The sequence below is a fragment of the Populus trichocarpa genome, chromosome 2 (genome assembly GCF_000002775.5).
Source record: "Populus trichocarpa isolate Nisqually-1 chromosome 2, P.trichocarpa_v4.1, whole genome shotgun sequence".
NCBI lineage: Eukaryota > Viridiplantae > Streptophyta > Magnoliopsida > Malpighiales > Salicaceae > Populus > Populus trichocarpa.
Window position 1 is genome coordinate 1,866,044 of NC_037286.2, and position 22,531 is coordinate 1,888,574.

General features: G+C 33.9%; 2 protein-coding genes across 2 annotated transcripts; both read right to left on the reverse strand.

Moving 5' to 3' along the window:
- Positions 1 to 890: 890 nt before the first annotated feature.
- LOC7490674 (uncharacterized) lies at positions 891 to 2,590 on the reverse strand. Its single transcript, XM_024594941.2, has 3 exons — positions 2,063 to 2,590; positions 1,561 to 1,972; positions 891 to 1,312 (listed from the first exon to the last, which is right to left on the reverse strand). Exons 1-3 carry the CDS (start codon positions 2,071 to 2,073, stop codon positions 1,130 to 1,132), a joined length of 606 nt encoding a protein of 201 aa, XP_024450709.1. The 5' UTR covers positions 2,074 to 2,590; the 3' UTR covers positions 891 to 1,129.
- Positions 2,591 to 5,287: 2,697 nt separating this feature from the next.
- On the reverse strand, positions 5,288 to 6,741 carry LOC7479705 (B-box zinc finger protein 21). Its single transcript, XM_002301966.4, has 3 exons — positions 6,427 to 6,741; positions 5,877 to 6,338; positions 5,288 to 5,745 (listed from the first exon to the last, which is right to left on the reverse strand). Exons 1-3 carry the CDS (start codon positions 6,610 to 6,612, stop codon positions 5,461 to 5,463), a joined length of 933 nt encoding a protein of 310 aa, XP_002302002.1. The 5' UTR covers positions 6,613 to 6,741; the 3' UTR covers positions 5,288 to 5,460.
- Between the last annotated feature and the right edge of the window lie 15,790 nt (positions 6,742 to 22,531).

The window sequence follows — 22,531 nt, forward strand, 5'->3', positions numbered from 1 at the left end:
GCATGGCCTCCAGCACAAATATCATCTTCGGCATCCCTTTCCTCCCGCCGATTCAAGGAATATCAGAAGGAAGGACTTGAACAGCACACTGAGATTCATCCGGTCGATATGGTAGAAGACTACAGCAACTGGGATCCTGTGCCTAGATCCGGTGGAGGCTATTATGCTCCCATTCCCCACTAAGAGCAGCAAAGCTGTGCTTCTCGTATTCTGGATTCTTTTGATGATCATGCTATAAAATGCTTATAAATATACTTTGAATTATTTAAATAAGTGGAGGCATTCCACCTAGTTTGTTTGTAAGAATGCATGGATGGTGATAATTGTTGTATTAATGAGTATAGCAAATAGATTTTAAATCGTGAGATTAATTGCTCTCATTATATTTATTTTTTGCAGGGTTAAAACAATATACATTCAGGATATAGCAAAATCTTAAATTTATAGACAAGTTTATTAAAAATCTTTGTTTTATTTCTAATAAAGTAAATAAAAAGTTTTTTGGAAAAAGATAAAGAGGAAAAGAAGATTGTTTTTCTAATAGATTTTGTCGAAAACAAACTGATATTTATAATAAAAATAATATTTTTTTATTTATAAAAAAAATAACAACATTTCAAAACAACATATATGCAAGACTTTAAAAGCAAACCTTGTTCATAGAATTTAAAGGCATTTCTTCATACCAATGTCTATAAGATTCAAAAGTCAATATTTATTCAAATTATCAGAACTTAACATAGATGTCATGCAATTAATTAATTAATATGAAAATTAAAAAAAATTATATTCCATAATGCCAAGTGTCTTTATATATATATCAATTTTAACTTTTCCTCCCAACATTCAAATGATTTGGTGTCCCTTATATTATAAAGTAAAACAAAATCTTGCCATAAAATAAATTTCTCTTTATCTATCTAATATACAAGCTATATTTTATAACAATAATAGTATCAGATTAGCTAAAAAGGGTCATCTCATCTGGTTTTCTGGCTGTCCACTAGCTCCTGCCTCTCTACCTCTCCTCCTTTTAACTCTCACTACAGGTCCGGCACAAGTCATCCACGGATTCCCATTGCTGCTCAGCTTAGATTACAGATTACAACCCAAATATATAGTCCATGATCTATAACATTGATTGACACCATGTTTTCCAACAAAATGGTAGCCAACTAGCCATGGCTTTGTAGCTCATCATAGCCAACTTGTTACTCGGATACATACGAAAAGAAACTGCAATAGCTTCAAGCTCCATAGGAAACAAGGATGAACAGAGTATGCGGCACCTTTTCTTGTTAAAAATGTTTCCCTTTGATGATTTTCAAACAAATAAGGTCATGCCAAACTCAGAACAATGACATCCTAAGTGATCTTTAAAAAATAACAGGTCAAACAATTACGATCGATGGTTCTCTCTGGCCGCTCACATATGGCATATAACAGAATAAAATTTTAAGACTAGCTGCCATGACATGAAAATTAATTTAAAAAAAAAACGAGTTCATATGAAAATGCAGATCAAATTAGAAAAAAACTACCCAGGGAGTAGAGTCTCACCGAATCAAACTGCTCATCCAAAGGACGACGAACCCGCTGTTTCTTATCTCCAAGATAACCTCTTGCCTCCACAAGAACATTCATTGCTTTCTCTACCCCTCCGCATCCCAACACATTTTCTCGATCGCCACCATACCTAACATATCCACAGGTAACTTCATTAACAACCTCCGATCCCTCAACATCAGCACCCAAATCCTCCCCTCCCTCAGGTATATTCGCACGAACAACAAAATCCTCCTCCAAGTCCTCAGCATCAGAACCAAACCGCGACAAATCACTATCATCCAGCAATGCCGCTACTTCAGGATCAACCACTTTCTGAACTCTAACACCAACACTCTTCGACGCCACATTATAAATTGACTTATCATTCCTATCCTCACTTTTCAATTCTCGATGCATCATAAGCCTGACAAAAATCACCAGCATTATCATTTTCACTGCAGTCACTTGAAAACAGTAAAACTAACCAGCTAATCAAAACAAAAACTTCACTAACCTTGATATCATGAGGAAGCTGATGAAGCTTGGCTTTATGATTTTGATAAAAACCTGAGCCGTTAACGTTACTTTTAATATCTCTTAAGTGAAGTAAATAATTATAACCATCATCAGGAAACCCTAATTCCAAAATCTCTCTCTTGACATCCTCTGGCAAAGGCCCCGACGAAAATTGAATTAGGATCGTCATCGAAGCGGCTGTTGCTGGAGCATTTGTTTTCGGCCAAGAAGTTGTCTATTGAGTAGGGATTGTTGTCGACTCGCACGAAAACTTGGTCAGTGCCGTCGACATTGGGATCGGAGGAGTCGCGTGCAAATAACTGGAAAGTTGCGGCTTTTTTCTTGTCGATGAATTTCTTCTTCCCCATTCTCTGTTATCAGGAGCGGAAATAGAGTGTGGATTGAAGTTAGTAGAGCTTGATTGAAGTACTAAGGCTAACTAATTTGTACAAAGCCCTAAAGTATCTGTGTAAAAAAGCATTAAACCCTACTGGGTGCTTGGGGTGATATTGGACTCAAGAAACGACGCAGTTTCTCCGAAAATTAAATGTCATTGGCTGGTTTTTCATAGGGTCAAAAGTTCCACTGTTTTTGTAATTTTTTTTTAATGTGGTCCGCTACTCGTTAATTTTCTTAATATATTTATTATTGAAAAAAATTCCTCAAAAGCAAAAATTTATGCGCCTTAATTTTTCCTTATAAAATAAGAATTTTTATCCTTCTAAATATTCAAATGGGTGAATTTAAAGGTGTTTAAAATTGCAGTTGGACTGTATTTTTAAATTTATTTATTTATTGTTTTAATTTGTTGGTATTAAAAATAAAAATATTATTTTAATATATTTTTAATTTTTTAAAAAAAACAATCTTTATTATCCTGTAAATAATTTCTTAAAATGTTCCTTACCAACAACAATGTTGACTTTAGGTCCAGAAAAATTGAAAGGTCCATTTTTCTAATTGAAACAATTAATGGCTTCTTACTCTCTACCGTTACCATATGAGGCGGGTCACGGGTGATCCCGAAGCTTCACCGGGAAAGCTGGCTCTGAACTACGCAACCTGTACCCCCACCATCCTTCCTGAAATCCAGCTTTCTTGCCTTTTCACGTTGGTGTACTTTCAAAAACCAGAAACGGATCCATCGTACAAGTTCAAAATCATTCCATTTCAGTCCCTATAGTTTGTGTTTTAATAGTATCGATCCTGATATTTCTACGAAGTTCCGATTTGCCCCCCATCCGTTATATGTCTAAGGGAACTTAACGGTGGGCCCATTCACTCTAATATTGTATTTCATTTTTTTTCATGCTTTTCTTTTTTCTTCAACCAGATCCCCATGCATGTGATTGTCTAACAACTTCTGATATATATATATATATATATATATATATATATATATATATATATATATTCTCGCCAAGATGGGTTTATTCTCGCTCAGATTCCGTTTGTAAAGGCTGGCTTAATCTGTGCTCTTGTATTATGATTTTTGTGATGATATAAGTTAGTTTTGTTTATTAAAGTATTTTTTATTTAAAAATATATAAAAATAACTTTTTTATTTTTTTAATAATATTTTGACAATAACATATTAAAATAATTAAAACAAATTAAAAAAATTATGAGACACACTTGAACTACAAAAACAAACAGAAAACAAACAGCACGAGGACTTAATGAATAATTGAGTTGGTTAGCTATACTTTTTTCTTCATCTCTTTCCAAGAAATGGGCTGGACATGTTCACTCTGGTTGGAATCAGATGAAGGTCGATAATTTCCTGCCCCTGACCAAATCTGCCATGGATCCAAATTTCAAAACATGATGCAATCCATAACCTGAGATTACCTGATAAGAAGGGAATGCTTCCTTGTTAAAGAGGATGAGGAAACGAATGCTTATGTCAACCACTAGACCTAATATATGATCTGACCGAGCTTGGATTAACTCCAAAACAATATTATTTTTTTATATTTTTTTGTTAAATAAAACTGATGATATTATAAATTTTAAAATATATAAATAAAAAGTTATTTAGTGTTTGAGATAGTGATTCATTAATATATTAAATTACTTGAATTTATTTTTAATCCAAAGAACTCCAAATTAATTATGAAGGTCTTGAATGCCTACAAACTATAGTCTCAATCAAGGAAATTTAAAAACTCTCCGATAATAAAATTAATATCTTTATGAAATATATATTAAATGATTTAAAGTAATGAATAACTTAAAAAAACCTTAAATTCCAAGAACAAAGATATTTATTCTTGAGTTTTAAGTTCGTAAATGTTCAAAAGTCTGTATATTTGTTTTAGAAAAAGAAGAGTTTGTGTTTTATCTGGATGGTTGAGATGATATTATATACTCTGAAACTTATTGTTTCCATAAAAAAAAAAAAAGTTGAAAAGTCATCTATCTTCGATGCAAAAAAAAAATCTTTAATATCATTAATGAGACATCAAATATGAAGGGTTCAAGTACCTTGGATCTGAAAGGTTTGCCATATTCATTTAATTTAAGAATATATTTAAAATAAAAATCTTAATAAAAAGTTTATTCATGAAAAACAATGTTGGTTGAAAAAAAATCAAAACTTTAGTAAAAAAAATCCTTGAAAATAACCTGACTAGACCTTATCTATATTTTATACTAGTTTGTCTAGGTCAAATTCTGAACTTGTTCCATATAAAACTCGGGTTGGATTTGGATCTAGATCAACAAGTTAACGGGTCGTCCCGATCAACATGGATGAGTTTTATGCCATGGTCTCAACACCACTATCCAGGCGAAGTTTTTTTCCCACAATTGCAATGGATTGGGGAATGTTATGGGAATGAAGCAAAATAACAGAGTTTCACAGAGCGCACCAAGGAGATTGTGCATCACTTTTGCCTCCACTCAACACCCTCTTCCTTATCCCGTCACTATCATCTTCGCTGTTATTATCGTTCATGCCATGTTTATCTTCTCCTTCATGTTTATCTAATCTCAAATCTTGACACTTGATAACACAAACCTAAAAGGGACGACTTCTCTTTCTTTAACTGTCACTTCCCTTACTTCTTAGAGACAAAGGACAAATTTGTCGGTTCATTCTTCTTTGATCTTTTCAGGGCTCGGTACTACGTTGGCAAGATTCACTCATCTTCCATTCTAAAGAAAAAGGTTCTGAAAATCTCATTCATGTTCACATAATGCTGTGCGTTTTGCAAGTATAAAAGACAGAAACAAAACCCATGATTATACCACAGAGAGAGAAGGCAATATACAAGAAGACCAACTCAAACCCAGCAACTAAAAAAAAATAACCTTGATTGAAAGACATATGATCAAAATTACAAAGCACGAGGCCTTGTTCTTGATGACTGAAAAGATTATGAAAATTTGGCCCTACCATAAGGGCCTAGATCTCTTAGAGCTTATATTGGCCGGGAGGCTGATCTGTGGAACAGTGAAGACATCATCTGCCAACCTTCTGTTAGCTTTCATGTTTGTGGTCTCTTTTATCTCCTTGAACCCACTTTGCCCTACCAACTGTGGATAATAATACTGTTGAGATGTGTATGGAGTAGATGGTGCTTGAGGGACCCAAAGCCCCAAACTTTCTGATGAGAAAGAACTCATGTTGCTCTCAAGATCATGAGCATCCATAAACGGCAATAGACCATCATCAATCTACAAAACACAGAAATTTCTCTAAAAATTGAGGCAAGATATCAAAGTAAGCAACTTTCCCCATTCGGTACTAAAAAGGAAAATTATAATTAGTAGATGATTGACCAAGAAGGAAAGAATCAAATGCAAACCTTACAGAAACCAAAGGGAGTAGTAGAGGAATCAAGAAAGTCTTCAACATGCCAGCCAGGAAGAGTCTCCATCAAGTACTCTGATATAGTACTACTTGTTGTTGAACCAAACCCTTCATTTGTTACCAAATTATCCCCACCCTTGTTTACTTCTGTGTTTGTAGATAAGGTACTGGGAACTGTAGGTGGATTGGAATTCACTGGAGCATCAAACACAGGTTTCTTGATTGATTGCTGCTGCTGCTGCTGCTGTTGAGACTTTGAATCAGGAACGAGATCACCACCACTGTTGGTGACAGAGGAAGAAGATATATAAACAGCAGATGTAGCAGAGAGCTTGACTCCTGTGAGAAGAAACCTGTTGTGCTTCTGGGTATGCTCGTTTGCTGTGTGTATTGGACCATCACACTCTCTACATAAAATCGCCCTGTCTTGTTGACAGAACAAGAAAGCCCGTTTCTCCTACAAAATAAACAAGAAACTAGTCATCAACCCCCATGATTTATCAAGAAATGAATAATCAAAGAGCCAAATTAACAGGGAAAAACACCTGGCAGATATCACAGATGGGGAAGTTTTTTGAGGAAGGATGGAGAAGGGAAAAACGTTGGTGCTTTGAAGCAAGCTTGTTGGCATGGTGAACACGGTGGTCACAGGTGTCGCAAAGAGCTGCCTCGTCAGCGGTGCAAAACACCGATGCCTCTTCTTTGTTACACACATCGCACTGGATCTTCATCGGGTATTGCCTCTGTGTTCAGATTAAGCCAAGTAATCTCTGCATCTACTGGGAGAGAAGAGTGATGGTAAGGAGATTTATGCTTTCTTTGGCTAAAAATCATGCCTCGGTACTGTACTTTGTATATTTATAGACAACATTATTTTTTAAATTCAATTAGTGTTTGGTTCTAATCTTATAATATATTAAAAAAACAACAATAGAGATAAAAACATGGTAAAAACAAAAACATAAATATTATGCGTCTTTTTACTCCTTTTCTATAACACACACACACACACACACACTACATATATTTTCATTAATTAAAAGTCCCCTTCACCCAACTTTGTTGCAGGATAAAAGGCCATACGAACAAATGATTTCGGTTATTTATTTATTTATTTATTTATTTATTCAATGGGAATCTATTGGCCTAAGAATTATATACAATAGAAAAGGCTTTTTTTTTTTCTGATTTTAGTTTAACCTCAAACCTCCAAATAAATAAAATAACTTGTCCAAGTCTTATTATTAGCATTTAGTATGTCCAATTGGAGACATACAAATATCATGTGTTATTCCGAGGATAAAAATTAAAAACCTTTGAACTTATTTTAACTAAAATAAAAGGTTTTATTTTAGGATAAAATAGAGGAATTGACTTTTTCAATTTTAAAATTGAAAAATGTAAACAGTGGCGGCACCTTCGTATAAAATGATCTCTTCTGGTTAAGAGGTTGTATTTTAATCCAAAAACTTATGATAATTATGTGTGTGTGTATTATATAAATAAAAGATAATTACAAGAACTCTTTTGATTTGGATTTTATTTTTTTCTCTATACTTTTATAAATTATAATTTTCATTTATATAATAGTTTACATCAACGATATTGCATTTTATTTGAGTTTTTTTTTTTACTCGAAATGTAAAATATAATTTATAAAAATATGAAGGAAAAATGAAACTCGAATCAATAAAATACTTTTTGCAATTATCCTTGCATATAATTTTTATATCTCAATGTATATTATAGCTACTTATACCTCAAATTTCTAACTACACATGTAAAATATATTATATTTTTTGTTAGTACGAAGAGGTGCATGTTCATATGAGTTGCTAGGGATTAATTAAAAAAAAATCTTATTATACATAACCACTGACATTTTATTAACCACTTCATTTAATACACTTTGAAGAAAGAGATAAGTTAAAAATATAAAATAAAATAAAATTTATGAATTTGTAAAAATATCTTTATTTATGATTTATCTATCCTTGTTATTTATGTTTTTTTTTTTCAAGTTGATCAACAAAATAACTAATAAAATGTTATTAATTAACGACAAAAAATTATAGTGTTCATAAAATAAAAGTGTTATCGTATTAGTTATTTTATGAACTCACTATAAAGGAAAAAAATAGATATAAATATAAAAAAGAAATTATAAATAAAAATATTCTTATTATTTTTATTGATTCATAAGTTTTATTTTATTTTTTTATGTCTATCATTTTTTTTTCCAAGTGAGTAAAAAAAAACAAGTAAGTATGCCACTGGTTAGAGCACCATAAAAAACTTCATAGAATTTCTCATTAATTTTTATTCTCAATTAAGATTTTTTGGCCCGGATAAATTCTAGAGCCCAAGGATTGTTCTGCAGGTTTGGCTGTCACTTCTATCTAAACTATACAGCGTACGTACAAGGCCCACGAACAGTACCAAGGAGGTCATGAGAATCCCATGGGACCACGCTGCGCCTCTGCCGAGCTGTTCTTTGGGTTTTGGTTAGCTGTGGAATCAAACCCTGAACTCGTCTATTCCCCCGTGGGACAGTGACTGCCCGTGTAACATGTGTCAGAACTTTTGTAGAAGTTAAGGAAAAAAGTGCTAAATTGAGGACTTTTGATAGCAGAGAGATGCCAAGTTACCAACAAACATTACCTTCAACTTACCCTCGACATTCATTAGATGTCAGCTTTGGTTAGCATGATATTAAGTTTCTATTTATTTTTATATTTTAAAAAAAAATTAAATTTTTTTTATATTTTTCTTTACTTCAAATTAATATTTTTTTGATATTTTTAGATCATTTTAATGTACTGATATTAAAAATAATTTTTAAAAAATTAAAAATATTATTTTGATATTTTTCTGAATGAAAAATACTTTAAAAAGCAATTACGCTCTCAAACATACCTTAATTATTTACGTTTCACGAAGTTCTTTAACTTTGCCTTTTTTCTTTTTAATATAATCATTACTCTTATGATTTTAATAATTTTAAAAGCTAGGCAAGTAATTTTAAGATTCTCAATGAGAATCATAATTTTTTTTAAAGGTGAATAAGCTAAAAATATTGATTTAGACTTCAATTTTTTATTTTGAATTTTAAAATTAACTTTGTAAAAAAAAATTGTTCCGATGCATAAATTCGATGTGAATTTATCCTTTAATGAGGGGATTTAATTTTAATGAATTAATGTGACTTTTGTTGTATTAATACCTCTTCCTTTATGTGATCAATTTTATGAACGGGTAATTTTTTTTCTTTTTATTATATTAAAAAATGATCATGAGCGTTTTTCAATTTAGAATTTTAGGAACAAAGCAGAAAAGATATCACATGTCAATGTCAGTTATATGCTTATTAACATGATTGCTAACATGATTGCTGAGTTTAATGCTCTGACGATGACTGGTCGTCTGGTGTGCTGCATATGAATGAACTGTACATGATAATTAATTTTATTATTTTTTGTGTTTTTTCGGACAATTAAAAAATTAATCTTTGTCATGTTCAAGGATGTTCTGGTTGATAAAATTCAAAAATTAATTTTTGTGTTTAAAGTTATTCGAAAGGAGGAAATTTTGTCTCACCGGAAGGGGAAGGATATATTTGTCTAATTCCTTGTATAAAAATTAATTTGAGTCAATATAAAAATAAAATTAGTTATTATTATAAATTTAAAAACTAATTTAAGAATTGATTAAGGATAAAATCTAGATCACGAGATGAGTTGACCATTCACCAACGTCAATGCAAGTATAATATTGGTTATTATCAAAGTTTTTAAACACAACCTTGAGGTCGACCTTGAGTAAGGTCCAACTTATGAGCCAATTGACTATTGACCCGGGTAAATGTATATATAAAATTATTATTATCATTGTTTTAAAACTCGACTAGATGGTTGATCTAGGGTAAAGTCTAGGTCATGGGCTGGGTTGATCATTAATTTGGGTCAACATAAAAATAAAAATAATTATCATCATAGTTTTAAAATACAACTTGGAGGTTGTCTCGAGGCAGAGCCGGAGTCACAGGTCAGAAAGGTCAACCCGAGTTGACTAAAAATAATAAAAAAAAAATAATTAAAGCAATCTCATATTGACAAAAAAATTCAAAAGAAATGAATGAGTTTTTTACCCGTATTTTATCTCGGGTTACAAGTTTTCGATCAGGTTAGATCGAATAAATTCTTTCTCTATATTTTATTAAATTTGAACTAGTTTAAGCACCAAATCAACCATATCTCATATAGCCTCTATCAAATATAAAATAAAACAAATTATCTAATACAAACTCCAATCCAATCCAAAAAAAGAAAAAAACTCTTAATTCTGCTGTAACTTGAAACTATATTGGTTTTATTTGATTCAAGGGCAACCCTCGTGCCCGAACATCAATTCTCGTATTGGTCTCCAAATTATCAACTGTTTTCTCATTCAGATCCCTATAAGTAGTGGACGTTGCCCAATCAGGTCCCCTCATCCTGTCCCTTTATGCTTTTCGTATGAAGTGTGCATGCATGTATGCAATAAATAGATATAATTTTCAGGAAATCTAACATTTTCAAATAAAAATATATAATTTTTTAAAACAAACAAACAAACAATTGAGAAATATATAATATATTGGTGATTAACTGAGAAAATTGATACCTTGGGAACTAAACTGAGAATCAGGTCATAATCGATGGACTAATTCCGAAGGTCTGCCCTTGATTTATCAACCTTGACTCCCTTTATTAAGTATTTTTATAAAAAATAAAAGGCCACTTTTTTAACAGAAAAAAAAAATTGTATAATCCAACCAAGCTACATTCTGCTGGTTTAATCTTCTCATACTATTATGCAACAAGAACACCAGGTCGGGGTTAAAAATATGAAGAGTTAGGTCCAGGAGCCATCTTTCTTGCTTTAAGAAATACACGAAGAAGGAAAGAAAAGTTAAGATACTCGAACTATAACTATTAATATTTATTCAATAAAAAAGAGATAAACATAAAAAAAATTGAGAAAATCACATATTATCCTACCAAAACTAATAAAAATATTAATTATTTTCTTTTATGTTTTTTTTTACCTATCCCGTTAAATAAATATGTATAGATAGAACAGCACCCGTATCCTTAAATTAACCACCTTCGAGAGGAAAAAATTACTACCAGCAAATTACTGGTCACACGGTTAATCAAACCTGCAGCTAGGCTAGATGTTGTCTGGCTCTACTAAAGGTTCAATTATCGTCGAATATTTCTCGGATGGAAAGGCTCCGATAAAGACAACTTTACCCCTCTTGGAAAGATCAAATCCCAGTCACCCCATCCCCGATTGGGGGCTATGGGACCTCTCCCTGTGCTGTTATCGGGGAGCATGGGATGCCTTTAAAGCTGTGCATTTATGAATTCAAGCAATTCTCGGCACTAAAATAAGCAGAGGAATCGTGAGAGGAAGAGTCTCGACTGTTTTCTTAGAGCTCGGATACTTGCCTCGTAATGGAGAGCAGGTGTCAGCTAATGGGCATCCAGTCCTGTTGGAGGAGTGCTAGTCGGGCATCGTTTTTTAACTGGATACTTGTAATTATTTTAGCCTATAGTACATCGACACACTTCCATATTATTGAGATGGCACATATACACGAGAGGGGAGGATCAATCAACGACCTCCTACGTGCCTGCTTTGACGGGAAGCATTTGGAACAGTATGCGAACACGTGGAGGTAATCATGCATTCAATAGTTATATAGGAAACCGACCCAGCTTTCAACACTTTCAAGACGGTGCTCGCTTTTTTTTGGATCAATTTGTATACAAGAAAAAAATAATCTGAATGCGAGGATGACCCAGATGTTTTTATAAACATGTATTTGGTATTTTACAGTAATTTTATGGTAAAATTATTCAAAGATATATATAAAAAATTATTTGTTTTCATCGAATACATTTTGAAAATTACTTTTAAAAGTTAGTCCAAATGCTTCATCAAACAAGGTATAAATCTCACTATTATTGAGATATAAATTCGAACCCTTAATAATAATAACGAAGTGAGTGTTAAACCCATTTATCATTTCAATAATCCTCCTAGACCAAGTAGCATAAGCTCTTACATGATCAAGATTACTTTAAATGCATCACGCCTCCTATTTGTTAGAACTCTTAAGGATAACAACTAGCTATTTGCCCCGTGCCACTATGTAAATTAGATATTATTTTCTCCTAAATTTTTTTATATATGCAGATTCTTTTGATGTATTTTTATAGTTAAAAAAATTACAAGTGTAAATAAAAAAATTTACGCATTAATATAATCAAATAAATTAACACAAATAAGAAAGTCATCAATGATAACTAAAAATAAAACTGGAAAATTCAAGAGACAGGTGTAGATCAAGTTATTTAATCTCGCAATACGAGATATTTACCCCACTGTATTTGCAATATTTTGTTTATTCAAGTATGTTTTTAATTTAATCAGGCTATAATAGAAATAGACACGCCACACACACATTAAATTGATTGAATAAAAAAAAATTATGCAAGACTGTACATATAAAAAATATTATCTAAAAAAAATATTTTTATCTTAAAACATAGGTTTATCTATACAAAATATAAAAAAAATTATAGACAAATAAGAAAAATCTCATAAAAAATTAAATATACACAAAGTAATTTTAAAAATATCTTTTTAAAAAGGTAAATAATAAAATAAAAATCACAAATGAGCTATATCAATCAAAACATAAATTTAAAAATTATTTTGCAAAAAGACATGTAAGAAAAGGTATCAATAAAAATAAAAATAAAAAAAGAAATAATAACTCGAGTGTTGTGGGCCTTGTGGCTTAACTTATCAAACATGTTATTCGGGTTATGAACTCAACTGAGTAAAATAATTTTTTTTTATCTTAAATTTACACATAACATATATATTTTAAAAAAGAGGGCCAACAAAAAGCCCAGACATGTTGGGCCATAGGCCCGCCCATGTGGGGGGGGGGCCTTCAAGCCCTAGCCCGCATGCCAGAGCTTGTTTTTATTTTTTTCTTGATATTTTAAAGGGGCGGCTGCCCCTATTTATTCTAAAAAAATTACATAGGCAACACGCGAACGACGTATCATTTATAAACTCAGATTCTGATCACAATTGGTGACAAGAAAATCAAAGTAATTTTTTTTTTTTATCCAAAATACCCAATTTTCAAGCCATTTAAATCCAAAACCACCCCACTATCAAGCCTCTCTCATCCCATCCCATGTAACCCGTGGGCATAAAAAAAATTCATTTTAGTGGTTGGAAACGGCTTGAACGACGACTTTCTCTTTCATCGATGGAATCCAACAACTCTTCTCTCTCTAACCAAGGACCGAAAAACAATACAAATAAATTTTTGTACCAAAATTGATACTATTTAAGTTTTAAAGGACCTAAATTGTATAATTTACGTTGTTTTTAAAATTTGAGAACCTAAATGTATTATTCACATAATCTCTTACACGCTATCCATGTTTGATGTCCTTTTAATCCTGGCCTCTACTCTATTAATTCCATCATTGCCTAAAAAATTCAAATCAATTATTCTTGAATTAGAATCAAATCATAAAAAAATAAAACTTTAATTTCACAGTCATCCACAATGTTTTATTTATGTGAACAATGCCGGCTCTAAAATAAACAGTCCACGCGTTTTATTATCACTTCAATAATCCTCCTAGACTAGGTAGGATTAGCCCTCACATGATCAAGATTACTTAAAATGCATCACGCCGACCATTTGACAAATGGCGCTTACTATTCGAACGGTACCTCGTAATTGCTTAACAAAATTAACTCGTTGCTTTAGCCCGAAGAAAAACTTTTGCTTACCAAACCCAAGCTTCCTTGACTAACACCAGGATTGATGGAGGAGAAAGGTCGATTCAGGCGCTGCAACCACTTATAAAGTCAATTACTTGAGCCTATATATCACTTGATAATAATTCGAGTGTAGCACAGAATAGGATTACCAAACCGATTTAATAAAACGTTTTTTTGCAGATGCCAGTGGAAACCCATTCTCTTGAAAACGTTGACTAATCACCGAAAACAAACATGAAAATCAGATGCAAGTGCAGGTCACCAGTCACCAGCCACCACGCATCGAGTTCATCGGAAATGGATGCAATGAGTGATTATTTTATGAGACGGCAGAGTTTCGTTCGGTATGCCGATCACTTATCAATACTGAGGGGTGGCGTACGAAGCATATATATATTTTTTATTAATACGGGTGTCCGATCTAGTTTGCGTGCATTTCGACTAATTTTACGGGTTCTGAAGTTAACGATCATATAAACCTTCAGTGGTCCAAAGATTTGTGGGATTCAAACTGGTGATCTCTAGGGAATAAACTCATGGCCTGACCGATTGAACTATACCCTTCAAAATTACAAAACCGATACTATCTGATTTTAATTCACCTAATTCTATTTTCTGTGTGTGTGTGTGTAAATATAAAATTAAAATAATGGTAGAACTCTAACTATTTTTCGTATAAAAATGCCTTCAAGATTTAAAATTCACATCTAGAGCTTATAGAAATATTGTGAGAGTCCCTTGGGATTTGAATAAAAAAATCCAATTAAACAATTTTTAAATTTTTTTTGAACTGAATCAAGTGAGAAAATCAAACCGATTAACTTGGTCCAGTTTCATTTTATATTTGCTAAAATCAAATGAGTTTAATTTGAATTAATAGACTTTTAATTAGACTAAGTTCTAGGTGAATTAATAAACTTTTGACATGTTTTGATTTAATGAGTTTTTACCTTACAATGATTTTTTTATTTGATTATGTTTGAATTTTTATGTTCGGTTCTATTCAGGTCAAGTGTCAAGTTTTTTTTTATAAAATCTAAAACCAAACTGATTTTTTTTAAAAAAAATACTTCCTAATCAAAATTACTCAACAAATTCAAAAAACCATTCAATTCGATAAATCTAATTTCAAGTCTGTTTTTACAAGTAATTTACTCACCTCTGGTACATGGCATGTATTTTCAAAGAGATTGTACTAGATTAGATTCGCAACCTAATTGAAATAAAAGATATGATCAGTCTGGATTAGGCGTTGGCTCACCTCATCACAAGAAAGACAAACAACACTTTTTCTGTCCAGAGGATTTGATGATCAAGCAAATGATGCTATGCTCTCTCTCTCTCTAATAATCTTGATATATAATGTAAAATAGGCAAAACGAGTTGTCGGCATCACTGTGAGGTGATAAGACGCTACTATTTTACTCGTGCTTGGATCCTAATTTATTCATCTGGACGGAATCTAGGGCTGGATTCTGTACTCTAGGCCCTGAGACAGCGACAGACAAATGCATGTTCATACCCAGATGCTTCAAAGTCTAGCACGATTGTATGAGATATGTTTTTATTATCCAGCATTTCTGAAAGAATTTACTACCAGTAATAAGAGTTCTCAGAGGGTTTTAAAAAAATTCAAAAAATAGTGTCTAACACAATCAAGTATTTGACTTTATAGCACAATGTTGATTGCATTCCGAGACGAGGGAGATTGAGAGTCGAGTCATAACAAAGCAACAGTAGCAGTTATGCCTAAAAGTATGATTAAGTAGTCATATCATACCGTGCTAATGATAATTTATTATTATTTTATTTCCGAAATGATTGACAAAGATATATATATAATAATAATAATAGCAATATTATAGCATACTAGACACCTTGAAGCCACTAACATTTATTTATTTAATGTTAGTTGGCATAATGGCATAATATCGAGTGAAAAGTACTTAACATCCAGCAGTCACCAACAAACAATGGCTACTGTTTATCTTGTTTACTTCTACGTTGGCCTTCTTCTACTGGCATCGAGGAATGCCCCCACCACTTTTTTGGAGGTGCACGGGTAAGATAACAGTGTTTTTTATTTAAAAACATATTAAAATAATATATTTTTTTAAATTTAAATTTTAATGTAATATATTAAAATAATTTAAAAACATACCATTTTTTTCAAAAACTTGCAGAACTATAATTCAATCCTAGCACTAAACACCCTTTTAATCCTTTAGCGTGTTTAAGCTATCAAGTTTGTTCATCGATGAAGGGAAAGAGCATTGTGATGGTTAACCTATTCTTAATCTTTTATATATATATATATAAAATACGTGATGGGTTTTCTAATACTTCTGGCTTGCAACTCATCTTTTGAGGGATGTAAAGTGATATTTTCATAATTTTTGTTGGGTTTTTAAACCTCTTTTGGGCTTCGTTAATATATTGAATTAGATAGTTGAGTTTGGGTTCCGTACAAAATAGTAAACTTTACGATGAGTTACCTATTCATAATCTTTTGTATTTATGTAATAATTCAATATGATATGTGTTTTAACAAGGAGGGAGAAAGGGTAACATGCTCAGGAATATTCTAGGTATAACAGAGTATGGAAGGAAGAACTGTACTAGATAAGAAATCTAGGATGGGAGGTAAAGTATGGGCCTTGGGGGAGTGGGGATACACTATATACTCATTAATCACCAGTAAAAATATTCTATCTCTAGAACTGATAAGGCATGGGGAACACGCTCTAATTTGCTGCCACAAAGGTTCCTCGTTATCTTCAATAGTATAATGAACATTGGATGCATCCGATAAGGTTTACTATTGGACAGAAACTGAGTTTTCCAAGGATTATGGTATAAGATTCTGTAATTTGCAGGCTATCCCTTGCAATTGCTGTCTCTTTGCCTCCTTCAATGGTTGTCTAGCTATCAGTTAACATCACATGTTCCTTAAATCACCCTTTTCATCCTTGCCAATTGTAAGAATGGAGCCCATCGTACCGTTCAATTTGATCGGTATATGTCATGAAATCTCCATGCTTAACCTTACTACATGTGTACTGTATTGCTTGCGCTAGCTAGGACAGTACCTTTGGCTGAATTCGCTCAATTTTGTCTCTAATCTGGTGCATCATCTTAGTCCCTCATCAGACAATGGGATCCCAGACTGAGATCTAAAAATGGGACTCGCAATGTATTTTCGCTATCTGAGCTAACTTGACATACAAGTCATTCGGTCTTATTTCTGAAGAAGGTGCTCATGGAAGAGGCGAGGGGCCTTGCCTTGTACGATGTCCTCCATAGGTAGCAACATTAAGGCAGCAGAATCGTGAGCTAGGCGGCTAGGCTAATTACCTGTCGTGTAAAAGTGAGTATAATTAACCAGATGCTTTTGAAAGGTTAAAAACAGGATAAACAAATGACGCATTCAAAATCAAAATCCCCAAACTGGAAAAAAAAAACTAGCATCTATCGAACCTAATTTAAAGACCTCTCTCAACTATAGTGAGCTAATGCACTCTAGAACCATACCGATAGTGAGATAAATGTAAGGGTCAAATAAAAAATCATGCTTGTTTTTGGTAGACAACCATACCACTAATAAAACCAACATTTTTATCTTTAAATACAATTGTGTTTGGACAATAAATCCACATTGTAAGTCTGGTATGCTTTTTATTACACTACCAAGCTGGATTGGAGCGGAAAAGTCTGTCCTGATCATAGATCCACCCAGCCATCAATACAGAGGACCACGAATTCCATATGAAAAGCTGCAGTAAGATCTGTAATCACCTCTTTGTCGGAGCTCCAGGCATATTAGTCAAAACAGCTCACTATGAGAAGGGCCATGCCAGGCATGTGCAAATAATTGACTCTCCTGACACGGCAAATGTTCTACCAAATTCATGTAAAGCAAGAATAAAGGTATTTTCAGCACAGTGCTTCGTAGAGTAGCCACTAGCCAAGGTGCCAATGATCATTGACTGGGACAAAAGATTTATGTGAAGGTACTGTTGCCTGGGTAATTTCCTGGGGTGACCACAAAATTCCTGCATTTGTAGTCGCAACTATGCTAAGAGGATTGGCATGTACTTACATGAGCATCAGGAGAGTTAACTGTATCAGCTCCTTGACAGAGTAACCTAGTAATGCTCGGATAAAATCTTTACCTTCGTCGGCTAAAACTGTGGAAGACCCGAGGGTTAGGAATTGGTTTCAAAAGCTAGGAGAGCTTGAATCAACTCAGTCCTCTGTACAAGGCCCGAGCTACCACAGAGTGAAATGATCCGGTGAGCCGCCCTCTTAGAAAAATCAAACAATGGTAATCTCTAAAGTCTGGTTGGTACTACGGTCCAGTATACTCTTGAAATTCATATTATATTTTTGATGTTTCTGAATGTTTTCATGTGATGATATAAAAATAAATTTTTAAAAATAAAAAATATTATTTCAATATATTTCTAAACAAAAAATAATCTTTACTATATTCTTAAAAAAAACCTTAAAACACATTCATGGAGACATCTTCTCGGACCGGCTATTTCCTTATATCAAATTAATGTGAATTAATATAAGCTAACTTAACTGATATAAATTTTTTATTTTTAATAATACAGATTCATTTTTCATTGTTGAAATTATCTTTTTAATTTTTTATTAGCTATTTCTTCTTTCATAACACTTGAATATTATATGCTGATAATCATAATACAATATCATGTTAATAAACAGAAGTAAAAGAAAATTATAACATGTAATCTCAACAAATTAAGTCTCATAGAAAAGAAAAGTGAACATAAAAAGTCAAGTACATAGGTTTTTACGGATTGATCATATAATTAACTACATATGTTTGTTGGGTTTTGTAAATTCTTGAGACTGGATTGATTCTCATTAATATATATATGACAAAATAGCCGCATCACAGAATAGTTTACAGAAGTGTATTTAAGAGTGGGTCTTAATTCAATGCCCTAACACAATGGTCACATGTAGAGCCTCGAGGTGTCAAGATTGCCTGCTATGTGTCTCATGCTAGCCCAGGCACAGGTGGTTTGCATAGACTGACGGCTGGTTAGCATTTAAAATAGTGCCTAAAAAACAACTGCAAGCAAAAGGATCACTTCCTTTTCCAGTTTTCCGCGGAAGGAAATTGATATCGGATGGTATTGGAAGTTTACAGTGACGTTGGTTGAAAGAGATTTTTATTTGAAAATATATTAAAATAATTTTTTTTTAATATGAATAATATAAAAAAATATAAAAATGAAATTTTTAAAACACGAATTCCACTCGTAAAAATAAAAACAACACATCTTAGTTATTGTGTTTCGCTAGCCAAAACACAAAAAAATGATGCTTTTGCTGTGGTGTAATTTGCTGTTCATCTTGTTGTCAAACAGTGCTTAAAACCGACGTAACTCCAAGCAAAAAAAAATAAAAAAAATCAACAAACCCAAGAAACTTCCACAACAGTCGTGAAAATTATCTGCCCATCATCATGTGCTACACACATGGCAAAAAATAAAATAAAATATTGTAATAATTCAATCAAAATTGAAAAATCATATATTAGCACAACCAGTAAAGTGACGGGGGCACAATGAAATTATACTTACTGAAATTCTAATCATGCACCGAGTGTCGCTGTCATCACTCCCATAGTTTTGGCCCAGCAAATGTACAGTCCACTACTGCTTGAGTCATCACCAACCCTAGAAGCTACAACCGGCTTTTTAACAACGTAAACCTTCACCAATGGAGTTCTAAAATCAGGCACAATCTTTCTCCTCTTCAAATATCTCTTTTCGTCGTCGTCCTCGTGACATACTCTTCGAATGAAGCTTTCTCTCTTAAATTTCTCATAACAACGTTCAGCACCAAACTCCACGGTGTATCAAGTTTTGAGGGTCTGTGTATATTTGTGATAAATTCAGCATAGCAATTACGACACTTCCTCGCAAAAATTGAAAGGGGACTTCAGTAATCCAAGACGCCAAATTCGAAAGCGTACCTATAGATTAAAAATATAAGCTTTTGCAAAGATTTTGCCGAAGGAGAGAGAGTAGTAGAGCTGTGAGGGACAGGTGAGGCGCGCCCTTCTATGTCGTCGATCCAGCCGAGGGCCTCTATACGAGCGTGCGAGCTCTGGTTCAGCCATTTCCGGTGACATTTCCAGGACTCCTACTAGCCAGCCAGTGCTATTCCTTCTCCTTGTGAGCCAAGAGGGCTAGTGAGGGCTTTAGATATTTCCACGGTAGTAGGTCTAAGGGCTAAGGTGTACGCAAGTGAGGAAAGCGCAATTCCGTATTTGAAAATGGAAGTACCTCTGTTTTTAGGAAAGCTAGCCTAGGTTCGTTCCTTACTTTAGCTCTGCAATTTGATGGGCGGAGGCGCTTAAATTTAAGGCGTTTTACATTATGGGCTTCGGGAGGCGGTAGTTTGTAAATGGGCTAATAAAAATGGAAAATTTAAAAGTATATTTGGGTCCGTTCCATGTCATGTTTGGTTATGAAACTGGCCCAAAACCTAATCCAGCCCCGGGGGCATTAAAATAAGGTTTAATGAGTCGTCCAGATCACTAATAATATAATTAAATCAACCAAATTTAATAGGGCTAATATCTTGCTCAATTCAATTAAAAACCCAATCCGGATCAAGCCCTGGGCCTCGGATTTTCCGAGCATTGACAACAGATACAGTTGGGTTTAATATGTTGAAACTAACAATTGCAACACGGGCACTGACTTACTGACCATATTATTGTATTGGCTTTGCACCAAGGCTGGATTAGATAGAGAACATCTAACTTGCCCTTTTTCACGCAAAATCTTTGCTTTCAAACCTTTGTTTTAGTTTTTTAAAAAACAAAAAATAGAGGCAAACTTCGAAGGAAAAGGGTAAATATCATACAAATCTGGTTAGTTTGGTGTTCTAGTCTTAGGAATAGCAGGCGAGAATCTCTTCTTGCAGTCCATTCAGGACTTCTGATTCCCACCTTGACAAATGAAGAACGTACCAGGACACCTATATAAACAATTATCCACACAACCCACATTAGCAGAACCCGGTTTTAAATCCATGATAGGACCCGGAATCGGACCACACAAGTAGTTCACATCTAAATAATAGCCTCTCCAACGAAAAAGTATTACCGAGTTGGTATCATTACTGTAAGCCTTTTATTCTGTGGAGACAAAACTGACAACCTCGGCATGGAACCCAAAAATCAAGGCAACAAACCTCTTAGATCGTTAAAGTTAATCAAGAGCTATTAGCTTGCCTGGAACCAAAACCTGTAAAACTCCAAATCTCCCACATTATCTGGCAGGTTTCCATGGAAGTTGTTTCGCATAGAAAGTTCAAGAAGTGACCTTGGCAATGTTGAAGGAACTTGGGTAGTTATCTGGTCTTTGAGAACACCCGAATCCGGAAACTCACCAGAGGTTTTTTTTCTTGGATTGCAAGTCCTTTTAATCTTACAAGAGAGTTGAAGCTTGTTTCCATGGAGATGCCGTCAAGATATAGCTCTTCAAGGTGAGATACGGAACTGTCCAGAAAGCAAGTTCTTTAAGAGACGGAGACGACGGAGCAGAGTGAGGTTGGAAAGCGAGTATGGGATTGAGCCATTGGAGTTATCTGAAACGTCAAGAGCTTGTAGGTAAGGCAGGTTCTAGGTGATTGAAGAGATAAACCAGAGTAACCCATATGGGATTGAGCCATTGAAGGAGTTATCTGAAACGTCAAGAGCTTGAAGGTAAGGCAGGTTCTAGGTGATTGAAGAGATAAACCAGAGTAACCCACCAGGTCAACAGTAATCTCTGCGACTCAGAATAAACCAGAAGCAACCCAGTCACACCTGAACCCACAGGTGAATTTGTCGCTGAAGATATGGTCACAGGGATCCACTGAGAAGTCCCACGAGTTATAGCAAGATCCAGGACCTACGGACTTGGGGAGCCTGTTTTAGATCCTTGAGCACTCGTATGTCTCCAGGGTGGCTTCTGGAATCTACTTTAAGCAACAGTAAAGACAATGTGATCCTAAAAAGGAGTTACTGTAGAGAGAAAGTGAGGCTGCGTTTGCTTCTTGACATTTTCCAGAGAAACTAGATAAAGGTAGACAGGAAAATGGGAGAGTGGATATTGGACTTGGATTTAGAAGGTTGTGCACCAAAGCAATGGCTATGGACAAGAGAGCAAGATAGTTCGATTGTTCCGTACGATTTGGGTTTCTGGACTAATTTGTAGATGCTAGAGAGTTCTGACTTATGACAGCGGACACCAGTCTCATTCAAACCGTTGGATTTGACAATAAGGAATGTGGCAGAATCCCATGTGAGATCTTCTGACTTGGGGTTCAAGCAAAATAAAAAGAAAATCCAATAGATACAGAAATTGATTAGCCGGTTATGGTGATTTTGCATGCGTCTGCTCAGATTCTGTAAGTACTGCCAAATGAAGACAGTTTTACTGAACATTGGATGCTTCAATCAGATGTGAAATGCATACTAGGGCACCAAATCATCAAGGAGAGCAACCTCACTAATGAACTTTCGGCTCTGGATTAGGGAACTATTGCCTTACAAAACAAAATCGATCAGATAAGAAGACAGAGCAGAGTTTAGATTTCGATGAGAGATGAAAGTCCCATTGAGATTTAATAAATGACTTTGATAAGAGATTCAAGTTATTTCGAGTCTCATCCTTCACAAAATAATTAACAAGCTTCACTGGCAGGTTCAAAGCTAACAGGAATCATCCCCCATTCCAGCAACAGATGGAA

Bases quoted from the DNA above. Each gene is read 5' to 3' on its own strand.
- LOC7490674 (XM_024594941.2), bottom strand. The intron at 1,313-1,560 runs GTGAGACTCTAC...AAATCATCAAAG, and splicing joins TGGATGAGCAGTTTGATTCG to GGAAACATTTTTAACAAGAA.
- LOC7479705 (XM_002301966.4), bottom strand. From the start codon at position 6,612: ATGAAGATCCAGTGCGATGTGTGTAACAAAGAAGAGGCATCGGTGTTT. The intron at 6,339-6,426 runs GTGTTTTTCCCT...TTTATTTTGTAG, and splicing joins CCATCTGTGATATCTGCCAG to GAGAAACGGGCTTTCTTGTT. The intron at 5,746-5,876 runs GTTTGCATTTGA...TGTGTTTTGTAG, and splicing joins CTCCCTTTGGTTTCTGTAAG to ATTGATGATGGTCTATTGCC.